This window comes from Capra hircus, chromosome 17 (genome assembly GCF_001704415.2).
Source record: "Capra hircus breed San Clemente chromosome 17, ASM170441v1, whole genome shotgun sequence".
NCBI classification, from domain to species: Eukaryota; Metazoa; Chordata; class Mammalia; order Artiodactyla; family Bovidae; genus Capra; species Capra hircus.
The window spans coordinates 25,844,311-25,868,118 of NC_030824.1; the positions used below are offsets into that span (position 1 = coordinate 25,844,311).

Sequence of the window (23,808 nt, forward strand, 5' to 3'; positions counted from 1 at the left end):
CTCCGGACAAGTGCTATTTGGGTGCTGGAGGGCAGAGGCTGGCGTATTTGTCTACTTCTCTGTTTTGAATGGCATCTCCTGTTTTATCTGTATCTTCTTGATTCTAGGTCTCCACACAGCCCTTCCTTCACAACCAAGGCAGATACCCCACCCCAGCTCTGAGGAAGCAATCAACTCCAGCCTCCACGGTAGTGGGGGTGCTGGCTCGTTGGGCTCAGAGTTACCCCATCTACCTGTTTTCATCTCTTTCTAGACCTTTACTGGAGAAGGAAATGGCAATCCACTCCAGTATTCTTGCCTAGGGAATCCTGTGGACCGAGGAGCCTGGTGGGCTGCTGTCTATGGGGTCGCACAAAGTCGGACATGACTGAAGCGACTTAGCATGCATGCACGCATTGGAGAAAGAAATGGCAACCCACTCCAGTATTCTTGCCTGGAGAATCCCAGGGACAGAGAAGCCTGGTGGGCTGCCGTCTATGGGGTTGCACAAAGTCAGACACGACTGAAGCGACTTAGCAGCAACAGCAGCGGACCTTTATTACCAGCTCAGGGTATTAATTTCCCTCTGTAGAACCACCTTTATTTTCTTAACTGAACCCGGATTCTTAACCACTGGACCACCAGGGTGCTCCATTTCAGCCTAATTTTGACTGAATTTTAGGACTGGAATCACAAAGGTACAATTTGCACTTTTCTGTCTTGCTTCCTTTGCTCAAAATTGTTTCCAATTCATCTAGTCTCTTGCTTATAACTGCAGCTCATTCAGCTTCACTGTATATTCCACTGTGTATATAACTACACTACAATTGATTTGAGCACTCTGTTGTTGATGGACACTTGGGCTGCTTCCAGTCTGGGGCCATTCAAGAAGGATGCTATAAACACTTGTGTCCAGGCCTCCTACAGCACTCCGGGTATCACATGAGAGTACCCATTAGGGTATCCACGGACAAATGGAACTGCGGGGTACAGGTAAATACGTTGAACTTCATCGGAGTGACAGTCTCCAAAAGTAGTCGAAACAGTAAACCAAACAAATAAGAGTAAGAGACGAAACAAACCAAAGCAAAACCACCCCGCAGTCAATTGACAGGTCTCCACAAACGGAGTTCCCACCACTCTCCTCCCACTCGGGTCCCCAGGACCACAAAATCCGTCAAGGCAAGAGGCTTCACATCTTACTAAGATCTCTGACAATCGCTGAGGAAACCTTACGAGGTAGGCGAGACCAGGGTCATGACCCCCAGGACCTAGAAAAAACCAGGGCTTCAGAAAAGCCATGCGACCGGCTCCCGAGGCACACCCCTGTCAACCTCCCGGGCCCCAGAATCCCCGGCCCAAAGCACTCGATGCAACGACCCACGGCCCCTTTTCCTCACGACCCCACGGCCCCCAAGCACTCGACTCCACGGTCCCCGAGCCCAGAGCACCCGACCCCACGGCCCCCAAACACCCGACTCCACAACCCACGCCCCCGAGTAACCGACTCCACGGTGCCTCGGTCCCAGAGCTCCCGACCCCAGAACACTCAACCCCACGACCTCATGGCCCCACAGCCCCCAAGCACCCGACCCGACGGTCCCCGGCCGCAGAGTGCATGGTCCAGGGCCCGGCTGACAGAAAAGCCTCTCCCAGGAACCAATAGCACCCGCCCCAAGCCGCGTACGCAGCCCACGAAGCACCCGCCCTCCTTCCGCCCAGGGCCGGGACGCGCCCGGGTGTAGGTAACGCACGATCCGAAGCCGCGCTTTCGCCACTGGACTGCCGCTGCAGAAAATCCACACCAAAAACGCGCTTTCCTCTGATAACGGAAGTTCCTAACGTGGCGGCACCTCCGAATGCGAAAAGCTGGAGTCAAATATTTTTCTAGAGGCTCAAACGACGCGAGTGGATTAACTAATCAGTGGAATCTGCTCGCCGGAAGTAGGGCTGCACCTCGCCGGAAGTTGCGCTCCTCCATTTTATTGCCCGCAATGGCGGCAGTGTCTAGTTTGGGGCCGGGATGCGGAGCTCTTGACTGAACGGGTAGGCCAAGCGGAGGCTTCAGGGACATCGGCCGCGGCGCAGAAGAAAACCAGCCTGGACGCTGAGGACGCTGTCATGTACGGCGCGAGCGGAGGCCGCACCAAAACCGAGAGGAAAAGCGGCACGAAGGAGGAGACCGGGCCCGGCGGTGCCGGCGGTGGGGGGAACCGAGTGGAGCTGCTGGTCTTCGGCTATGCCTGCAAGCTGTTCCGAGACGATGAGAGGGCCCTGGCCCAGGAACAGGGACAACACCTCATCCCCTGGATGGGGGACCACAAGATCCTCATCGACAGGTCGGTTCCTCCCCCCACCCGCCGGTCCTCCCCTTCCCTCGCCCGCTTGATTTCGTCTGATGTTGACTTGATGGCCGGGACTGAAAGGGGTTTTCTGGAGTCATCGGGGATCTGGGGGACACCCCTCCCCTGTCCTCACATCCCCCTGGTTTTGGGGGGGAGGGGATGGTGAAACCTGCCCTAAGGCACTGGCTGGAGCTGCGTGCCGCGTCTGTCGCCGGAGGGATCGTCTCTGCTCCCGCAGCCCCTCACGACCCCTCACTCTTGTCGCTGGGTTGCAGTTGCCACTCCGGGCAGTGGAAGCTGCCCGGGCCCTGGGCCTCTCCTGACCGGCGCTCTGGGGCCCTCGGCGCTCCCACAGCTCCGTGTGGTGGGAGGGCAACCCGAAACGCCGCAAGCTGATGTCGCGATTAGAGACCTCTTGGACCCCAAGAGTTGGCTTTGAACCTCTCTTATCCCCAAGGCTCTCTGTGGAGCGCCCGTATTTTGCCGTCATGACATTTGATTACCGCCCCCCCCCAATTCCTCCCCCTTCCTGTGTTAATCTGATGAGTTTCACAGATTGAGGCTGAAGTTGCCAATCACTGAAGGCCAGTTGACTTTTTGCAGACACTGGCCTTGCTCTTAGAGGTACTGTTCTTAGGGCCGGTTTCACTGTCTCTTAAAACTGAAGGGTAGAGCTGAGACAGAGGTGTGTTCTTTTCAAATCAAACATGCTTTTAGGTAGTCACTCTGGAGGGTGTTTGGCCACTTTGGACAGAGGGGTCATGGGACTGGAATTTCTGAAGATGTTTGATTTGAAAAGGATGACCTTATATGATGTAGGTTTTTGCTCCCCTCCCCTCCCATGTTTTCAGTCCCTCTTTCTCCTTGGAATTTTTGTTTGTGGGTTTGGTTTTTGCCAATTTGGCAACTCTGCTTCTGGGGCCCAGACTGAAAAGTAACCGTGACCAACCATTAAACTGTGGAATAGTCTCTCCGAGCGAAGGAAGCCCATCGTTTGAGACAATTAAAACTGGATTCTACAAAGCCCTGGAACCTGACTATAGGGATGACCTCTGAGCTGGCCAGAATGGACACATTAGTGACCAAACGCCTTTTCCATCCCCGACGTTTCCACTTGGAGTTAGATCTAGACAAGAAGAACTCGTGGAGGGAGGGTCGCCAGCTCAGGTCTGGACCTGAGGGCCCCGGCACTCTGCTCAAGCATGCTGTACCTTTAAACCATGGTTTCTATTGAATGATGCTGCCTGAGTTGTCAGGCGGCTTCCTTTTGAAAAGTGTTACTTGTGGTATTGTTAAAATTTGATAAGCGAGGAACTCTGAGCTTTTTATGCAGTTTTCCATATCATTCTGTACATGATGTGAGTTAGGTCTTCCAAAACCAGTGGGGAGCAAACGCTACACATGTAGATGTGTAATATTTTAAGATAATGATCTACATTTGTAAGTTAAGGAGGTTTACAGCATAGTACAAATAATTTTTAAATTTAATAATATGCAATAACTTGGCTACCCTGAAATATTTGGCCTTTTTTCCTGTAAATGTCTTTTTTCCCCCTATATTTTCTAGTCCTCATTACAAAAGTCAGCATTAAAAAATTAAGCAGACTTTTGTCTCTCTAATGTCTGTTTCTGCAACCCTAAATCTGAGTGTTTTAAGTGAAATTCCCTAATTCACTCATTATCTGAGAGTTGCACTTTGACAGCATCTTCATTGAACTTTTTGTATTTTAAGCATAGCAGAAAATGCTTCCTTAGTCTTCATCTGGCCAACATACCTATGGGTCCGCGCAAGTGCACATGGATGTGTGTTCATGTATGTTATATCCTGGGGGCATAAAGTTTAGAAGCACATATTTTATACTGCATCTTCTAATAGTTTTGCTCTGTTTCTAGTGAACCTCCTTAAACTGCACGTATATGTCACTGTTCCTATGTATGTGTGTCTCTCTATCACATAACCCAGCACTTATTTCCTCAGCCAAGTGGCTAGGGGGCGAGCCTAGCCAAGATTTTACCTCCAATGGACGCAAGTTTCTTTGGTGAAGATCTCTCCTGAGAGTTCGGGACTAGCAGAAAGAAGCGAGGAAATTTCGACCGTTTGGTTCTTACGGATAGGTATTTATGTATTCGGTTTGTGTGAATGTAAGCTATGATATTTGACTTTTCAGAAAAAAAAGTTTTTTCTTTTCTTTTTTTTTTTCCTTACAAATGGCATTGAATGGTTAACCAAACCATAAAGGGTAAGAACTGCCACTGAAGTGGATACCATTTAAGCTATTAAAGGATTGTTTACCTTTAATTATAAGTTTTATCATATGTTAGAAAGGAATTTAGACTTTGTTAAGATAACTTGAGTTTAAAAGTAGGTGAGATATGACTAGCCAAATTAAATATAATGAGAAGCATTTTTATGTTTGCTTTAATATTTTTATTTCTTTATTTTAATTGGTAAGTATACATAGACAACGTCACACACGAACCAACCCAAACGTTAATTTCTTCCCCTTGACCAGCATGTTCATATTACAGATATGATGGGCGCGGTCACCTGCATGACCTTTCTGAGTACGATGCTGAGTATTCCACATGGAACAGAGATTACCAGCTCTCCGAAGAGGAGGCACGAATAGAGGCCCTGTGTGATGAAGAGAGGTATTTAGCCTTGCATACGGACTTGCTTGAGGAGGAGGCAAGGCAAGGTACTGCTCAAGAAAAACTTACTTAAGCAACAAACTTTTTAAAAAATTTTTAAGTATTTAAAAGTTTACTCCCATTCATTTTTTTATACTCACTCTTTCTGATATTATCTTGACAGTACCCAGTGGATTGGAAAAACAGCAGTCTTTGCGTTCTGAGAGGACCTCAGGATAGTTTATATATAGAGCCACAGAGAATTTTCCCAGCTTTTGAGGGCAGACTGGGATTTGAAAAAACAAAAACCAAACTCTTTAACTGTTCTTCTTTAACAGTATCGTATAAATTAAAATTGATGTTCTTGTCTTTGCCGTAACAATCTTTCATACAGTTCTTAATCCCCAAGTTTCTCAGCAGGAAGAAATTTTCCACAAAAGACGTGTAATCTGCTGTCTGTGGTAAACATGTACTGGCAAAAGTGCATATTGATAGATGTGAAGTGTGGAATTTTAAAAAACATTACTGCCTCGAAAAGAGGTTGGAAAAAGTGTGTTGTGTGCTCTACTGATAGCCACAACTTTAGAAATATATAAAATGTTTCTCAGTAAATTTCTGCTTCTGTTAACATAATTCTCATTTTTGTTCAAGAGGAAGAATACAAGCGGTTGAGTGAAGCGCTGGCGGAGGACGGGAGCTATAATGCAGTGGGATTCACGTACGGCAGTGATTACTATGACCCATCCGAACCCACGGAGGAAGAGGAACCTTCCAAACAGAGAGGTGAGGTGAGGGGGCTGCCCAGGTGATGATGTTGGGCAGGCGCTGCGGGTAACCATAGAGTCTCCAAAGCACGATTATGGGCACTAAACAGCCACAGTGTCACCATGGGACAGAGAGGAAACGTGATTGATGTTAGGGTAAAACAAAGCTAAGAAGTAGGAAAGGAATTGTTGTTGGAAGTGGGGAATGAATTCAGAGTTCAGTTATCTTCCAAGGATCTCGTTGCCTTTTCCTTTCTTGCTTTTGGATTCATGGAGCAGGAAGTTACTCTGGATTCTGTGTATGAAATGTATGGACAGTGTATGTGTTGAAATCCACAGTTCTCAGGTCTTGAAGGGACAGGCATTAACCACTCTCCTGCTAACCTGCTTCCTCATAACCACTCCATGAGTGAAATAATGACTGGTGTCCAGTGGAAGGACACCTGTGGAGTCAGTTATTATCAAACAGAAGACAGCACAGGGTGTCCTGGTTAGCCTCGATAGGCCCTAGGACATAGACTTACACAGTATTTTAAAGTAAGTAATATTTACCTAGAAATAAAGCTTCTAAATGTATGCCTTTTTGGATTAACTCTGAATGTTTTTTTTTAATAAACGATGGTGCTACTAAAAAAAACTGGAGCTGTGCAGTTCAAAAATAAACTCCATATTCACTTTGGTAAGCCCTGAGAGCACCTGTATAACAGCCCTGCATACTGATCAGTCATGAATTGTCAATGATGGTAACACACACTGGAAACATTAAGAGTGGATCACTTTATTCAGGATATTCTGTTTAAAGAGAAGAAGAGCTTCAGAAACCTATTCAAATGTTCGAAGTAATGAACTGGAATCACATCATAGAGAGATGGAATTCTGGAGCTAGCTGAACCTGTGATATGGACTTACTTATTGTTTTCTCCTCAAGTAAGAAACCTTCTGGCAAGTATGAAGTAACTGTGGCAGTTAATATTAAAATGCCATCTGCCCTGCACATTAAAATGCCTGTGCCCTGCAGCCACACTAGGGTTCTCCCAGCTTCTTCACCTCGGGGCATGACAGCAAGATGTGGGGGCCAGCTTATACAGACACTTGCCTCATTGCCCTTGCTTTCATTCTGCTCATTACTTTATGGCCATAAGAATCACTGTTGCACAGCTCTGTTCTGCAAGCTTCTCAAGAGTTTTCCCAGATGTAATTTTAATCATATTGAGTTAAAGCCTAGTTAAGGTATTAAACACCTTCTAGCATTGACTTCCGAATCTGAGCAGACCTCAGAAGCTAGGGTGCAGTGGACGTGTTCTTGCAGGTTTGAGAAGCATACACTCATTCCTTAATCTGGAATAAGTCATCCATCTTAGGATTCTGGACAGTTCCAACTTTGTCGTTGTCTCTGAGCCCTGTACATTCTGTGTGCTTTAAATATGCAGTGTTCGATCAGAAGGAAGGAATGCACACTATCTCCATTTCACAATGGAAGAACTGAGATTCATAGAACCCAGATGTCTTTTGCAAGGTCAATCAACTATTTTGGGAAAATATACAGTGATGTTTTCTTAACATTTTAGATTGGGGATCAGCAAACTATGACTGAAGACCCAGTTGGCGCATTTCTGTGAAGTTATATTGGAACAGCCATGCTCATTTGTCCCTGTTTTGTCTGTGTGGCTTCTGCACTTCATTGACAAAGTGGAGTTGTTGAGACAGAGGCCACCTGGCCAAAAAGCCAGGAATATTTACTGTCTGGCTTTTTGCAGAAAGATGTCGCAAACGCCTGTTCTAGGTGTTGGGTACCTGTCTCAGTGTAATTGTTGGGCTACCTGATGTCAAATATGGTCAGATTATTGAAAACACTTCAGTATTCTTGCCTGGGAAATCCCATGGGCAGAGGAGCCTGGTGGGCTACAGTCCATGGGGTTGCAAAAGATTTGGACACAGCTTAACAAGTAAATAACAACAGCATTGAATTTTAAGAACTTCAGTGTGGCTTAGTTTCTCTTCCAAGTTTTAGTGTGTTTTCTCTTTAATGTAAATTCTCCATATTTAAAATCTTATTTCTGTAACCACATTCTCAGAACTTTGCTTTGTCTGCTGATTAATTTTTTTAATGGAAGTTGGGCCCCTGTAAAACTTACAGCTCAACTCTAAATTTACACTAGTATAAATAAAATGCCACATATACAAATAACATGTACGCATGCACACACACACATACATACTTGTATGTGTACCTATGCATGCACACACTTTTCAAATAGAATACAGTTTGGTACCCAGTACCACTAACAACCAGATTGTACTTTACTGCTGCATTATCTTACAGTCTAAAATTTTAATTTTTGTTTGTTTTTCTGAGTCACCAACATGTCTCAGTATTCTTTGATTTACAAAAATGCCATACAGTTGACCATTGAGCAACAGAGGTGTGAACTGGGGAGGTCTGCTTATCCTCAGATTTTTTTCTTCTTTCAATAAAAAGCAGCATTGTGCTGTTGGCCAAATCCACAGAAGTGGAGCCACAGATACAGAGGACCGGCTCTGGGACTTGAGCGTCCCCGGATTTTGGTGTCCCTGCAGACACTGAGGGGCGACTGCACTGTCCTGGTGGTCGACTGATGTGAATCCTTCTGATATTAACCAGAAGCCTTTGACGGCGCCTTTAGTTCTGTGTAACATCTCTCTTCCCTTTCGGCAGCTTACTGTTTCCATCCTTTATTTTCACAGGTTTTCATCATCATCTATCCCTTTTTTTAACAAGAAAAGATTTAAATTTATTTGAATCTTAGTTAGCATTACAAAAGTTGCTTTTTATTTTGTGCGACTAAAACCATTTTTCTGTGAAGAAAAGTATGTGTAAGAACAGAGCAAATCTGTAAGCTACCTATTCCAAATAGCTCTTTTGCTCTGAGTTCCTTTATTTTTGAGAACAGCTTAGCACTAAGGAAAGGCTATTCGAACAAAGTTTATACCACTTTGTCATTTTAGGGAGATACGGTAAAGTTATACTTTTATATATTCACACCTTTGGCCTCATTCCCAAAGAAATTTGGGGATTTTAAGCTGTTACTTGGCATGTTGCAAACCGGTGTTTCTAATACTTACCAGTTCTGCTGTGTCATTTGGTTACTGGAGCTGAAGAGATGGGTTGCTGATTACAGGGAGCTTTCAGGCCATAGTAAGTCTTCAGTTCTTGGGAGAGAACAAGGGTATGTGAGCTTGTGAACAGTGGTGAATACTCTTACAAATCAATCTGTGTCTCATCAGACTGCAGTCAGCAGGTCTTTTGTACTGTGAAGCCTGTATAAAATTCCTTCTTGGCTTCGCAGAGAATTAAGTTTGAAATGGTTGTCTCTTCAAGAGAATCCATTATGTACAATGGAGATATTTGTTTTGATGAAGACCTAATGTTTATTTCACATCTTTTTTGAAGAAATAAGTAGATGTGAAATTCTTAAAAATGTTAGCTTGGTTTTCTAGTAGTATGTTTTCATATATTTCACTATATCCGCTTAAATTGTTCATTAAATTGAGATGTATATAGGTACCTTAGAATTCAGAAAGTTGCAGTGTGTGGTGTCTTGTCTGGCTTCCAGTAGACAGATGTTTGTGAAGTGAACCGTTAAACAAGAAATGAAAATGGACATACATCTGATTATTTGTGAAGAGAGAGGTGGTTTGCTTGGGTGGAGAGGTCTTGGCAGTTACATGCAGGGATTTTATGGTTCAGTGATGAAAACAGCCGTCTTGCAGTTGAGCACCCTGTGCTGTGCTTGGCCCTCTGGGGAACCCACCCAGATAGTGTGGGGGTGGGCTCAGCAGATCAGAGGGGCTGGGAAGGAGGAGAGGTGAAAGTGTGTCTGCCTGCTGCGTGCAGAGCCTTGGGGTGGAAACGCTCTCATGTGTGGTCTCACTGCGCCTGCACCATGGCCCTGGAGTCCGCGCTGCCACTCTGTCAGTACTAGGAGGAAACAGACAAGGACGAGGGAGGCACGGCCGCATGCTGCACCAGCCCAGCCCCCCTGGGATCTGGTGAGGTGCTTTTGCCGACAGGTAGTACAGTGAACACAGAATAGAGAGTGGAAATGTTCCTGAGAGCTGATGTACGACAAGACCACGAGGGGCCAGGTGATGCTCCTGCCGCTCTCCCCTCCACTGTTGCTTACTGATGGTGGTGCCGTCTTTTCAGGTTGTGGTTCTGAAGTTTTACGTTTTCTTTTTATACAGAAAAAAATGAGGCTGAAAATTTGGAGGAAAACGAGGAGCCTTTCATTGCCCCATTAGGACTGAACGTGCCGCCTGATGTGGAGCTGGTAGGTGTCTTTGTCCTTCACGTTGCTATTCACCGCTGTTTGCACTTACCGGGAAGTACTCATGTGAGAACCTCACCACAGTCACAGCCGCCTTACAGTTTGTGTGATGCTTTACAATTATTTTTGAGTTAATGGAGGAAAACTCATCACACACCACCTACTTTTCTCTAAAGAAAAAGAGAAACACTACAGTAGAATCACTAGACCAGAGCATCGGGGGCTCGGGAACTGGCTCACTCTGAGACCATGTGGTTGAATCCCCAGGTTTTACCAGCGCAGAAAAACCTAGTCAGAATTCCTGGTGAGGAGACTGTTAGCCACGTTTAGGTGTAAAAACCCTCTTGCTCAAAGCAGCTTGGCTTCAATAAAGTTGCTCTGGCCTATCTTTCTCTAATGTGGTTTTTGTGGGCACTTAAGATAAGTGTCCGGAGAAGGCGATGGCACCCCATTCCAGTACTCTTGCCTGGAAGATCCCATGGACGGAGGAGCCTGGTGGGCTGCAGTCCATGGGGTCGCAAAGAGTCGAACACAACTAAGCGACTTCACTTTCACTTTTCACTTTCATGCATTGGAGAAGGAAATGGCAACCCCCTCCAGTGTTCTTGCCTGGAGAATCCCAGGGACGGGGGAGCCTGGTGGGCTGCCATCTGTGGAGTCACACAGAGTCGGACACGACTGAAGCGACTTAGCAGCAACAGCATCAAGATAAGTGTCTTCACCTTGACATTCCCTTGGCACACTTCCGCCTGGTTTTCCTCTCTAGTATGTCAAGACCCTGTGGTATCTCCAGGCAGCCCCTGCACTCTGGAGGAACACCTGGGTGGCCTCCTCTCCACCTTGGTGCCCTGCAGCTGGTTACTGGCGGAGCTGGATTAATCTCACCTCACCTGGCTATTTCAGCTGCATTTGGTTAAGGTTACATTGTAACAGGCCTCATCAAGGGTTCTCCACCTGTTACCTCATTTAATGCTAGTGATCCGATGAAGTAGCTTCCTGTTACCATCTCTCTTTCACAGATGGAGAGAAGTGAAGAAGTTGGGTCACACAGAGCAGGCAGGAACTCTGACTCACAGTCTTTTGACTGTCACGCTGTCATGAATTGCTATGCTTTGTAGGGTCCCTACATGTTTATTAGGGATGTTTAAACATTTTTGTTGCATGTACATACCCAGAAAAGGGCTATTTGTGCTCACTGTAAAGTTTTTTCTTTGGCATCTTCCTGCCATGGATGTGGGTATTCCAGGTCGTTCTGTGTGTCCCGCTGTAGTATCACTGATACTCAGTGGACGCTGAAAACTCACAGAAGTCTTTTGCATTCTCCTCACGTGTGCGTGACACCTCCCATATTTAGTGCAGCATGGATTTGATGGTTCTTCCTCTTTGGTTTTGGTAATATAGAGTTTTATTATTTTTCTGTTGACCAGTCATGATACAGTGGTATTAAGTGAGTAATAGTTACATAATCACAATAGAGAAAGATGTTTATCAATCAGTGACCAGACAAAAAGTAAAAGATGATTACAGTCACAAGCCATAATGGGAACATGATTAACCTCACAGTATAAAAAAATTACGTACAGTTTGGGGGGTGAAGCAGAGGGATGTGGTAAATGGAGGTGCATACATGCACATGATTTCATCTGCCCAGTCAGTCTCTGTCTTCTGGTTGGTGCATTTAATCCATTTTCATTTAAGGTAATTATAGATACTACGATCCTGTTACCATAGTCTTAATTATTTGGGGTTTATCTTCTGTAGGTCTTTTGCTTCTCTTGTGTTTCCTGCCTGAAGAAGTTCCTTTAGTATTTGTTGTAAAGCTGATTTGGTGTTGCTGAATTCTTTTAACTTTTGCTTGCCTGGAAAGCTTTTGATTTTTGCATCAGATCTGTATGAGAGTCTTGCTGGGTAGGGAAATCTTGGTTGTAGGTTCTTCCCTTTCATTGCTTTAAATATATCTTGCCACTCCCTTCTGGCTTGTGGAGTTTCTGTTGAGAAATCAGCTGATAAACCTGGTTGGAGTTTCCTTGTATGTTATTTGTTGTTTTTCCCTTGCTGCTTTTAATATTTTATCTTTCTCTTTAATTTTGGTCAGTTTGATTACTGTGTGTCTCAGTGTGTTCCTCCTCGGGTATATCCTATCTGGGACTCTCTGCTTCCTGGACTTGGTTGATTGTTTCTTTTCCCTTGTTATAGGAAAGTTTTCAGCTATTTTCTCTTCAAATATTTTCTCAGGTCTTTTCTATCTCTCTTCTGCTTCTGGGACCCCTAAAATGTGAATGTTGGTGTATTTAAGATTGTCCCAGAGATCTCTTGGGCTGTCTTTTTTTTTTTTTTCCATTCTTTTTTCGTGTATTCTCTTCTGAGGCAGTGATTTCCACCATTCTGTCCTCCAGGTCATTTATCTGTTCTTCTGCCTCAGTTGCCTCAGTTATTCTGCTGTTGATTCCTTCCAGTATATTATTCATCTGTTAGTTTGTTCTTGCAGGTCTTTGGTAAACATTTCTTGTATCTTCTCCATTGTTTTCCCAAGATCCTGGATCATCTTCACTGTCATTATTCTGAATTCTTTTTCTGGCAGGTTCCTTTTCCACTTCATTTAGTTGTTTTTCTAGGGTTTTATGATGTCCCTTCATCTGGGATATAACTTTCTGCTTTTTCTTTTTTTTTTTTTCTTTTTTTTGCTTTTTCATTTTGATTAACTTTCTGTAATATGGTTTTTGTTTTAGCCGCTTTGGGACTGTGCCTCTTGCTTATTCTGTCTGCCTTCTGATGGGGGAGGCTAAGAGGCTTGTGTAAGCTTCCTGATAGGAGGGACTGGCATGGGAAAAACTGGGTCTTGGTCTGGTGGCCAGGCCCTTGCTTGCTGCTGCTACTAAGTCGCGTCAGTCATGTCCAACTCTGTGCAACCCCATAGATGGATTCTCAGGCAAGAACACCAGAGTGGGTTGCCAGTTCCTTCTCTAATACATGAAAGTGAAAAGTGAAAGGGCCTTGCTTAGTAAAGCTTTAATCCAATTATCTGCTGGTGGGTGGGGTTGCACTCCCTCCCTGCTAGTTGTTTGGCCTGAGGCAGCTCAGCCCTGGCGTCTGCTAGCTCTGTGGTGGGGGTAGTGGTGGCCTCGAAGAGGGCTTACACCAACGGGGACCCTCCCAACCTGATGCTGCCAGCGCCCCGGGCCCCACAGTGAGCCCCTGCCAACCCATACCTCCACGGAGGCCCCCAACTCTAGCAGGTAGTTTTGGTTCAGTCTCCTGTGGGGTCACTGCTCCTTTCCTCTGGGTCTTGGTGGGCACAAGATTTTGTGCCCACCAAGACTGAAGTCTCTGTTTCCCCCGGTTCTCTGGAAGTCCTATAGTCAAATCCCACTGGCCTTCAAGGTCAGATTCCCCGGGGGTGCCCAGTCCTTTTGTTGGATCCCCAGTCTGGGAAGCCTGACGTGGGGTTCAGAACCTCCCCAACGGTGGGAGAACTTCTTTGGTATTATTGTTCTCCAGTTGGTGGGCCCCCCACTCGGTGGGCATAGGATTTGCTTCTGTCGTGATTGTGCCTCTCCTGCAGTCTTGCTGCAGCTTCTTCTTTATCTTTAGATGTGGGGTATCTTTTGGGGGGGGTGCCAGTGTCCTCCTGTCGGTGGTTGTTTAACAGCTAGTTGTGATTTTGGTGCTCTCGCAGGAGATGAACACGTGTCCTTCTGCTCCACCATCTTGAACTGAAAGTCTGCTCTCTTCTCATGTTATTATAAAATGGTCTCTCGAGTAGGAAATTGCTCTGTGTAGGAGCCAGTTGTGAGTGCTCACTGGGTCTCCAATGGACAGCTTGCTTTTCCTTTATGGTGATGTCAGTAGCGGATTTTTCATAATTACTGTGAATTGGAGCAGTGATCCGCTGTGTGCATTATACACACGCTGTCGTCTCCACGTTAGTGGAAGAGCTCTAGCAGACAGATGTCTGTGTCATATAGTCCATCTCGGTTACTAATGTTGAAACTGCTGGCATGTGTTTATGTGGACACATGCTGCCTGGGTGGGCAGGGGCTTCTCTAGCTCCTGGCCATGTGGGGCTGAGGATGGTAAAGAGAGCAGGTGCTTTAGGGGTCCTTGGTTTCTAAGTTAAGTTTTTGGTTTAGAACCCAATGGCTACAGGGGCTCTGAGGTTTCATGTGAAGCATTGGGAGCAGTTAAGAGGTCACGGCACCCTGGGGACGTGTGCTGGTGCAGGCTCGAGGCTGGCCACTTGTTTCAGGTCCAGCCCCTAGACTAGACGCAAGCCCCTCAGGTGGCCTCACAGCTCTATTTTAGCTTTTTATACTGACTCTGTGTGGCTACTTGTATGTTTCTTGGGAAATAAGGACCTAGTTTTTGCCAGAATATGTAGCCCAATGCTTGTCCTAACAGTGTTTTCAGTTACCTGTTCCTTTCCCAGGCTTTGTCACCTCCTGAGTTCTGCACACGCCCAGGCCCGTTTGTGGTTGTCTTGTGTTGCACTGCAGGGAAGGTAGAGGGCGTGTCTCAACCTGGTCTCTCACCCACCTGAGATGCCATGGACCTTCTGGGCCTGTCTGTTCTGTACCTTCTGTTGTTTCCCTCAAGCCGTGGGGACCAGAAGTGCTGCTGCTCAGCACACCCATTTGAGTGTATTTACATGGGAAATGCACTTTGTTGTTCAGTCACTCAGTCATGTCTGACTCTGCGACCCCATGGACTACAGCACGCCAGGCTTCCTTGTCCTTCACAATCTCCCAGAGTTTGCTCAGACTCATGTCCATTGAATCGGTGATGCCATCCAACCATCTCATCTTCTGTCATCCCCTTCTCCTCTTGCCTTCAATCTTTCCCAGTATCAGGGTCTTTTCCAGTGAGTCGGCTCTTTGCATCAGGTGACCAAAGTACTGGAGCTTCAGCTTCAGTATCAGTCCTTCCAATGAAATGTGCTTGTTTAACTTACTTTATGGACAGAAGGAAAAGGGGGAAGGATTCAATGCACAGTCCCCATCATGGGCTGGGTTTCCGTCTAGTAGGTTAATAGCAACAGCAGCCAAGGAGTGTTCATTAAGCAGGTGCTGTGAGCCAGGCACTGTGCTGCTCGGCTCCTCAGTCCCCCTGACACCAGTATTTCTGTGACAGGGACACAGGCTAGAGGTGTCAAGAGTAGCGGCCCCAGGGCAGCCCAGAGCCATTGCAGAACTTGGGGCCACATGGTTATGCTTCGTTGAAGGTTGTTCTGATTAGAGCATTAATTCTCACCATGTGTTCAGCTGGTGTGTTGCCATGGGATGGAGGCGGGGACAAATTTTATTTACCCATGTCCCTGTGGAGTTCGTGTGTTTTCTCAGGAGATTGTGAGGACTGTTCGTGTATGATGAGCGCTAACTAACCCCTGGTCCAGCACGTGTTGTGCATGTTTGTTCTTCTGGTACTTTGTCTCTTAACTGTTTGTCCCTCTTTCCATGCAGAACTTAAATGTATTTTTAAAAACACATATGTCACCATGTTCCTTTCTGGCTTCAGGATTTTGAATCTGGTTTCAGTAGACCTTCCACCCCTGACAGCCCTATATTCCGTGCTGTTACATCCATAGTTTTGTTTTTACAGTGCAGTTCATGACTCAATCTGATGTTTATTAGGGGCTGTGATCACAGGGGCCTTCCCTGATAGTTCAGTTGGTAAAGAATCTACCTGCAATGCAGGAGACCCCAGTTTGATTCCTGGGTCAGGAAGATCTGCTGGAGAAGAGATAGACTACCCACTCCAGTATTCTTGGGCTTCCCTTTTGGCTCAGCTGGTAAAGAATTCACCTACAGTGTGGGAGACCTGGGTTCAATCCCTGGGTTGGGAAGATCCCCTGGAGAAGGAAATGGCTACCTACTCCAGTATTCCGGCCTGGAGAATTTGATGGACTGTATAGTCCACAGGGTCGCAAACAGCTGGACACAACTGAACGACTTTCACTTTCATGATCACAGAGGAGGAAAGGGCCAGCCCAGCTGCTCCTGGGGTTCCTCACTTATTCACCCCATGTGCCACCCAGTCTGGCCCCCTCATTTTCCCCCGGCTCCTGGATCTGAGCTCAAGTCTTTTCAGACCTTTTCAGAAATCTCATACTTGTGCAGGTTTTCTGAACTCACATAATGTTGTCCCATTTTCGATTCCTACTCTGGAGTTCTTAGAGCCACATTAATTTTGGGGGATCTGGGAGGTGTTAGCCCCCCTTCTTGGGGCTCAGTCATTTTCTTAAAGCACTTTCTTGAATTAGAAAATCATTTTCCCCCATATCAGTCTTTGTAACATATGTGTGTTGAACATTGGGCATATCCTTAAAATCTCATCTTTGGGTGGGAATGATTATATTTTTAAATAGAAAAGGACTTTTCTAAAACTTACATGATAGAGCAAAGAATGTCTTTCTCCAGACCAGGCATTTGTCTTATATATACTTGCTTTAGTAGCAGATCTTGAAAGGACGTTCATAAAGTACTTTGCTTCTCTATACTCATCATCGCTTTGTGAAATGACCTGTTTCTCTGTAACCACTGTAGCCATAATGCTGCCCAACACGTGGCTAGGTCATGAGAGAATATCTCTACATATAGGGGCAGATGGGGTTATATTTTCCCATAAGGGTCATTATTCTGAAGTAATCATAAATGATTATCATATATGCACTGACTCAAAAATTAATCTTCCTGTTGAGGCAAAGCCACTGAAAACATGCATCAGCATCCAGACTTAAGTATTCAGTGAGCCTTCAACATGGTCTCTGGTTTATTTCAAGATCAGTGAATAGCTTTAATTGTAGACATTTACGCTGTTCAAGAGTGAAGGACGTCATTAGTTCAGGAATCATATTTGAGAATTAAGGCATTGGTATTTCGTGAAGAATTCAGGCCTCAAGTGACAATAAGCATCTTGACTGTGTGTCATTAATGAGAGGCCATTTCCTACTTTATTTGCATGTAATTTTCTAGTATTAATCTTTTCATTGATACTAATAAAAGTATTTCAGATGTGTGGCTTCCAGCCTCTGGTCTGAGGGGCTCCATGTGTGAGTAGGAATTGCTCAGCTCAGGATGTGGTAGAGGTAACTTTGCAGCAGGTGCAGGAGAGAGGTGGGGTCTGATTCCTAGTAGTAAACTCACTCTAAGGCAACAAGATGATTCACCCAGTAAAGGTGGGTGAAACCCTCCCTGTTCTGGCCAGACCATACTTTGCTGTTCAGTTGCTAAGTTGTGTCCAATTCTTTGCAACCCCATGACCTGCAGCACGCCAGGCTTCCATGTCCTTCACTATCTCCCTGAGTTTGCTCAAACCCTTGTCCATTGAGTCAGTGATACCATCCAACCATCTCATCCTCTGTGTTTTCCATTGGGAAGTTGACTCTTCCCATTGCGTGACCAACGTATTGGAGCTTCAGCTTCAATATTCGTCCTTCAGTGAATATTCAGGGTTGATTTCCTTTAGGATTGATTAGTTTCATCTCCTTGCTGTCCAAGGGACTCTCAGGAATCTTCTCTAGTACCACAGTTCGAAGGCATCAGTTCTTCAGTGCTCAGCCTTCTTGATGGTCCAGCTCTCACATCTGTACATGACTGCTGGAAAAACTGTAGTTTTGACTATATGAACCTTTGTTGGCAAAGTGATGTCTCTGCTTTTTAATACACTGTCTAGGTTTGTCATAGCTTTTCTTCCAAAGAGCAGGTGTCTTGTAATTTCATGGCTGCAGTCACCATCTGCAGTGATTCTAGAGCCCAAAGAGAAGTGATTCTTAGATCCTTGAAAAGCTTGTTGAAACATGCACCCTCTCCTAGAAATATGCATGTGTATGTGCCGAGTTTACGTACAGCTTCCCAGAAGATTCATAACCCCCTGAAGCCTGTCTTGGAACCATGTTTAAGGGTGCCCAATATACGGAAACCTGTTGATTTTCTTACAGAAGTCTTCCCCCGTCAGTTCAGTACAAAGCTAGAATGTCCTGCCTCAGCACGGGAGTTTTCTGCTCACAAAATTCAGAAACTAGTTGTCTTGTGACAGGGGCCAGTGTCACTCAGTTCAAACTGGGCTCTTCCCCTTGAAATGTCTGTAGTTTCTTATAGTTGGCAGTAAAAACCAGGGTCACTTCTATGTTTTGAGTCACAAAGTCAGTGGACAAGAGAACAAACTGGTGACATGAATGTGTGTTTTCTCATAGCCACCAACAGCCAAAATGCATGCCATCATTGAGCGCACGGCCAACTTCGTGTGCAAACAAGGTGCACAGTTCGAGATAATGCTGAAAGCCAAGCAGGCCCGAAACTCTCAGTTTGACTTTCTACGCTTCGATCACTACCTCAACCCCTACTACAAGTTCATCCAGAAAGCAATGAAAGAAGGACGGTATACGGTACTGGCAGAAAACAAAAGTGAAGAGAAGAAGAGTATGTGAGACTGTTTCTGTCCTGTGTTGGTTGGGGTGGAGTGGGGCAGGGGTAAGGGGGGCCCTGGAGAAGTGTAGGGAGAGTCATCCTCATAGATAGAAGCTTGAAGTCTACACTGCAGAACTTCCAGAACGTTTATGAAGTCCTGCTGCCAAGGCCCGGGGATTAAACCTGCTGGTGCTCCATAGTCTAGTATGACACTCTTCCTAATAAGTCTGAAAATATGTTAGATTCTTTATTAATATTTTTATAGATTGGTGATGTAGAATTAAATATTGATGCCATCCGAACATATCCATGTAGGTTGGAAATAATTCCTTCCTTTGGGCTGTTGAACGTGTCACAGAGAAAGCAGCAGGCTCATGCTTCGTGGATGGTTCTAGGGTACACGCCCGGTTAGGGCATAAGGTTGAGTGTCTAAATTTGGAGTCCTTACGGCAAAGGCTAATTAAGTATTTCGAATAATATCCTAAGACAGCAGTATATCTGTCTGCCATTGAATTTTTTTTCAGCTGAAACATGATTTTCAAAATCAGTTGTATCAGTCTTACTGCAGACCTTACCTTCTCCATGTTAGTCTCCTGTAGGTTTCTAAAATACCTGTTGCTGTTATTTTACCTTCATAAATCAGTAAGATTTTTGCCTCTTTTGTAAAAAATGTGAATATTCAGTGGCCCCTGACCGATAAACGCCAGAGGGGAGCTGCCACTGGGCCACGCCTTTCTCACCACCTGCCTTGCTGTTGAGTGACTTCGGGGGCAGTGAGATGGGGAGTCTTTCCCAGAGGGATTATTTGGACAGATAATCGAGGAATGGCAGCACATAGTTCTGCCTTTGTTCCTACATTCCCACACAGTATATTTGTACCGTAAAATCTTGAAATGTGCTTTGCTTTCAGAGTCAGGCATCAGCTCTGACAATGAAGATGATGACGACGAGGAGGATGGCAGTTACTTGCATCCGTCCCTCTTCGCCTCGAAGAAGTGCAACCGCCTGGAGGAGCTCATGAAGGTGCTGGTCTCCTTACAGAACAAAACTGCTAATTTAACCTTGGAAGTTGTTAAGCATGTTTTTGTGTAATAGCTCGATTTCGTTTTACGATCATTGAGGTATATTTCGCCGTTTTGTTTGACTTGGCAGCAAAGGATTTGGTCCCTTTATTTCTTATATGCCCTGTTTTATATAATCACAAGCATATTGTTTTCATTTTATTATATTTGGGATTTTTTCACTATTTGGGATATTTAGAATGAGTAAAATGTTGGTTAAGACTTAGAAAATGGGTTTTTCATACAGATTTTATTATGAGAGGATTTCATAGGTGCATAGAGTATGTGCTGCTTGAAACCATCTGTCACAGGAAACATAATGTTACCTAAAAACCTATTTATTTTTTTTCATCCTTATCATTAGGAGTTAATCTACACCCCTCATGCTGCCATTTGTGATGTGAGAAAACGGGTCCCTCACACCTAAGCTTATCTTTTCAGCAGTCACACAGTGCGGCTGATCGATTGGACCTTAAAAGCTGTTGGTGATTAAAAATGAGAAATTGTTTTGAGGAGGGGCACAGTTTGAGATTTTGAGTGAATTTGGAGGCTGACACTTTTCTCAGCAGCAGTCTAGTCCTATCTCCCATCCTTACTTTCCCTCATGTCATTAGGAAGAGTGAAGTGATTCATTTATTCACTTCCTCTGGATCTCATGACCAGCTAGAGATCTCAGCCACAATTAGTCAGGACCTCCTTGTGTGCACGCACGTTTACACACGTCTGCTGAGGTTTTTCTGAAGCGTAGATACTGTTCTAAAGTTGAGATGAACCTTGCCACAGAATGGTTTTGCGTGACTCAGAATGCAGGAAATGGTGTGACCTGGCATCTTCTCTCTCTGCAGCCTTTGAAGGTGGTAGACCCTGATCACCCCCTTGCAGCACTGGTCCGTAAAGCCCAGGCCGACAGTCCTGCCCCCACCCCACCCACGGCGGATGGTGCAGCCGTGCAGCCCTCCCAGGTGGAGTACACCACTGACTGTGAGTATTTTGTTGTGCGCTTCCCGGCAGGGTGTCAAAAAAATATGAAAGCTGGCGGGCAGGTCTGGTAGAGGTGCCATGAGGAACCTTTACGTTGAGCATCCTTAGCGTGTGGGCTCATCCTCTTGCTTGTTGCTTCATATTGGCAAGTGGCTGCCCCATCACCAGCATCAGGCCTGCATTCCAGGACGGATGAAGAGGAAGGGCAAGAGCAGAAAGCAGTGTCACATGGTCTTCTCATATTTGGACACATTGCTGCCCTAAATAAAATCAGTTCTGTTAAGAAGAGCAGGGAGAACAGACATTGGTGGACGTGTAGTGTTGTCTGCCGTGGTCACTTCGCTGAAAAAGACGACAGGGCTTAAAGCAGTGTCTAATATGCACCTTGGAATTGTTTTCGGTTCCCACTTATTCTCTCTGATTGCTACTCTTTTTAATCTTAAGATTAATAGAATGCAAATCTTGAAGTTTTATTCAAGAAATTATTTGAAAGTATTTAACCTTGGGCTTACTACCAGGTCTTTTAAAAATTATTTTATTCAGAGGTTAAATATTGAATGAGAGAAGAACCTTTAGCAAAGCCACAGGAATTCTGTTCAGCCTACATCTGGTATCTGATTCAATGAATCCATCTATAAAGCTTGTCACTCTCAGCGATTAGAGGGTCAGCCTGAGGTTAATTCCGTTTTAAAATGTATAAAGTGCTTGCTTTGGGGGAATGAAGCTTTTGTTAAAAATGATAACTGTGTCCTTATATACTTCCTGTCTGGCATTGGCATGCAATAATGTGTAATTTTGATGTGCTAAATTAACATTTTTAGACCTCAGAAATAAGTTGCTTTAGTGAACTTAATGCATATGTCCTTATAAAAAAACCTCTTAGAGAACTCAGGTAACATCTTTAATGCTTAAATCAAGTCAAATGAAATTTCTTTAAATGTTCAAATCAAAGAGCAGATCTGGCCCTGTTTCATCTCACCTGCTGGTTAGGGTTTGGGCTTGGGGTGTGGTGGACCTGTCATAATAAGCGGAAATGCCTGCAGCATTTTGTAAATCACTCCCCAGGGGCTTTCTGTGTAGACAGCCCGCACAGGTGAATCTACTGCTGCCTCAGCCCAAGGTGCAAGCCGCTGAGCGAGACGTCTCCAGTTTCCTTCTTCCTTGCTGTGTCTTTTCAGACCCATCCTTGAATTTCCACAAGTTCAGTGCGCTGTCCCTGCACCTCCACTAAATTCCTAGAGCTATCAAACTTTCTTAAATTGGGAAGGAATAGAAATTCAGGATTGAGTGGCGGTTACCTGGTTATTCTCGCTGCTTATCACTAGTGTACATGCGGTTAACTGTGATATTGGTAATGGCTCAGCGTTGTCTAGAGACCCTGTAGGACTGGGCAGGGGAATAGCTGAGTGAGAGAAGCTGCTCAGTGACTTGGGATTTCACTGCAAGGTCCTGTGGTCTGGGCCAAGTAATGACAGGATGAAAGTTGTGGGCAGGTCCCAGGGAGCCCATGACTTCAGTCCCTTCTGCCACCAACCAGGGGCCCCAGAGGCCAGAGTGACTCATGGCAGCCTCTTCCCCCACCCCAGTATAATCTCACCCTTGATCTTTGCAACTGCTGTGAACCAGTTCATAGGTGAGAAGTCTTGGTTCCCTACGTGACCCATGACCCCAGATGGAGATACTCCAGTCAGGGGGCACCATTAGTAACTGGCTCTTCCCCTCAACAAAATAGTTGTTTTGATGGTCATCATTCTCTGGTGGCCCAGCTGATAAAGAATCCACCTACAATGCAGGAGACCTGGGTTCGACCCCTGGGTTTGGAAGATCCCCTGGAGAAGGGAGAGGCTACCATTCCAGTATTCTGGCCTGGAGAATTCCATGGACTGTATAGTCCATTAGGTCGCAAAGAGTCAGACATGACTAAGCGACTTTGACTTCACTTCATCACCTTCACACGTGCAAGAGTGACAGACATGAGTAGGAGAGAGCCTCTGGGGGGTCTTGCCTGGACACACCCTGCATCGACGGCAGCCTCATATCTGCCTGAGTCCGCAGAGATGAAGGAGGTGGTGCTGACAGAACGTGTGGCTGATTAGACATGGCAAGGGCAGGGACCAACTTCTAGGTATTCCAGAGAAGCAAGGAATCTAGCATGTTTGGGTGAAACATCTCAACTCACAGATGTTGGCAGTGAATTCGTACTTTGTAAAAATATAAGGCAGTCCAGCAAAACACGCAGCAAGCCAGATGCTGCTCACAGGTGCCTGCATCAGACCTCTGCTGTGGGTGCAGGAGGAATCACAGGCTGTGGGTCAGAGGGAGCTCACAGAGCTCCTCTGTGGAGACTGTGCTCAGCAGTAATCAGCTCTGCCTAGAGGCTGGGGAGCAGGCTCTGAAACATCCTTCAGATTTCAAACAGATTTAAATGCAATGTTCCAGGAGCGAGACCAGTTTTATTGAAATGAGGAGGACAAAAACCAGATTCCTTCCTGGTAGGAAGTGAATGGGTGGTGTGCACGACCCCTTGGCCCCTTCCTGGAACTTGCTTGTGAAGAGGGATGCGGGGACAGCACTAGTGAAGGAAACATTCCCTGAGAGCCCTCCCTTGAGGATCAGCCCCTTGGTTTGCCGTGACAACAACCCATCTAGCATCCAAGAGTCTTAGGGTGGGAGAGGTGGCCTGGGTATTCCCAGGAAGAGCCCGGGGCTAGAATTTGGCTCTGGATCAGAAAAATGCTTAGAGATAGCTGTACTCGGGTTCTTGAAGTTTGTTTTTATTTGTGGTTAGATTCTTAAAAATTAGCGAGCAAGAATATGAAAAATTTGAAAGAGAGGCACAATAAAGGGCCACATCTGATGTGGCCCATAAGATAATCAAGTGATGTGTTATAATAGAAGTCCTTGGGAGGTCTGAATTATTTGGTGATTTAAGGAAAGCGTGTGATTAAAACAGGTCTGAAAATGCTCCGTCCATACGTACCTGAATGTGTGCCCCTGTTGACTCACTTTTGACCTGGGCCACACCCTTGCCTCTGATGGGTGTACTCACCACGGCCAGCCTGGGTTCGGTGAGGTGAGGTGTACATCAAGAGCAGAACCCCAGGCTTGTGGTATCTTCCTTCTGCACTTTCACAGTTCTTTCTCCCTCCTTGGGTTCCACAGCAGTTTATTGTTTTTGTATTTTAAGCAATTGGTGTTTTAACCCATCTTTTAAAGGATTCAGTTGCATTTTCACAGAAGCAGCCATTCTCTTTTCCCACCCAGATTTCATCTGTGTGCATACATTTTAATTAAATACCTACATTCCAGTACATTTAACTAGAAAATGTTTAAAAGTT

General features: G+C 45.4%; 1 protein-coding gene across 9 annotated transcripts in view; it reads left to right on the forward strand.

Annotated features, from left to right (window-relative positions):
• The window catches only part of SFSWAP (splicing factor SWAP homolog), an 80,743-nt gene continuing 58,878 nt past the window's right edge, over positions 1,944–23,808 (forward strand). For 3 of the 9 annotated variants that reach the window (XM_018061422.1, XM_018061424.1, XM_018061425.1), the window contains exons 1-7: positions 1,945–2,318; positions 4,854–5,023; positions 5,607–5,738; positions 9,944–10,029; positions 18,215–18,440; positions 19,339–19,451; positions 20,335–20,470. In XM_018061422.1, coding sequence (XP_017916911.1) covers positions 2,101–2,318; positions 4,854–5,023; positions 5,607–5,738; positions 9,944–10,029; positions 18,215–18,440; positions 19,339–19,451; positions 20,335–20,470 — 1,081 coding nt within the window. In that variant the 5' untranslated portion in view covers positions 1,945–2,100. Of the gene's footprint in view, positions 4,440–4,468; positions 5,024–5,606; positions 5,739–9,943; positions 10,030–18,214; positions 18,441–19,338; positions 19,452–20,334; positions 20,471–23,808 lie in introns of those variants that run through there. The other 6 variants (XM_018061423.1, XM_018061426.1, XM_018061427.1 and 3 more) reach the window with 5 other exon arrangements.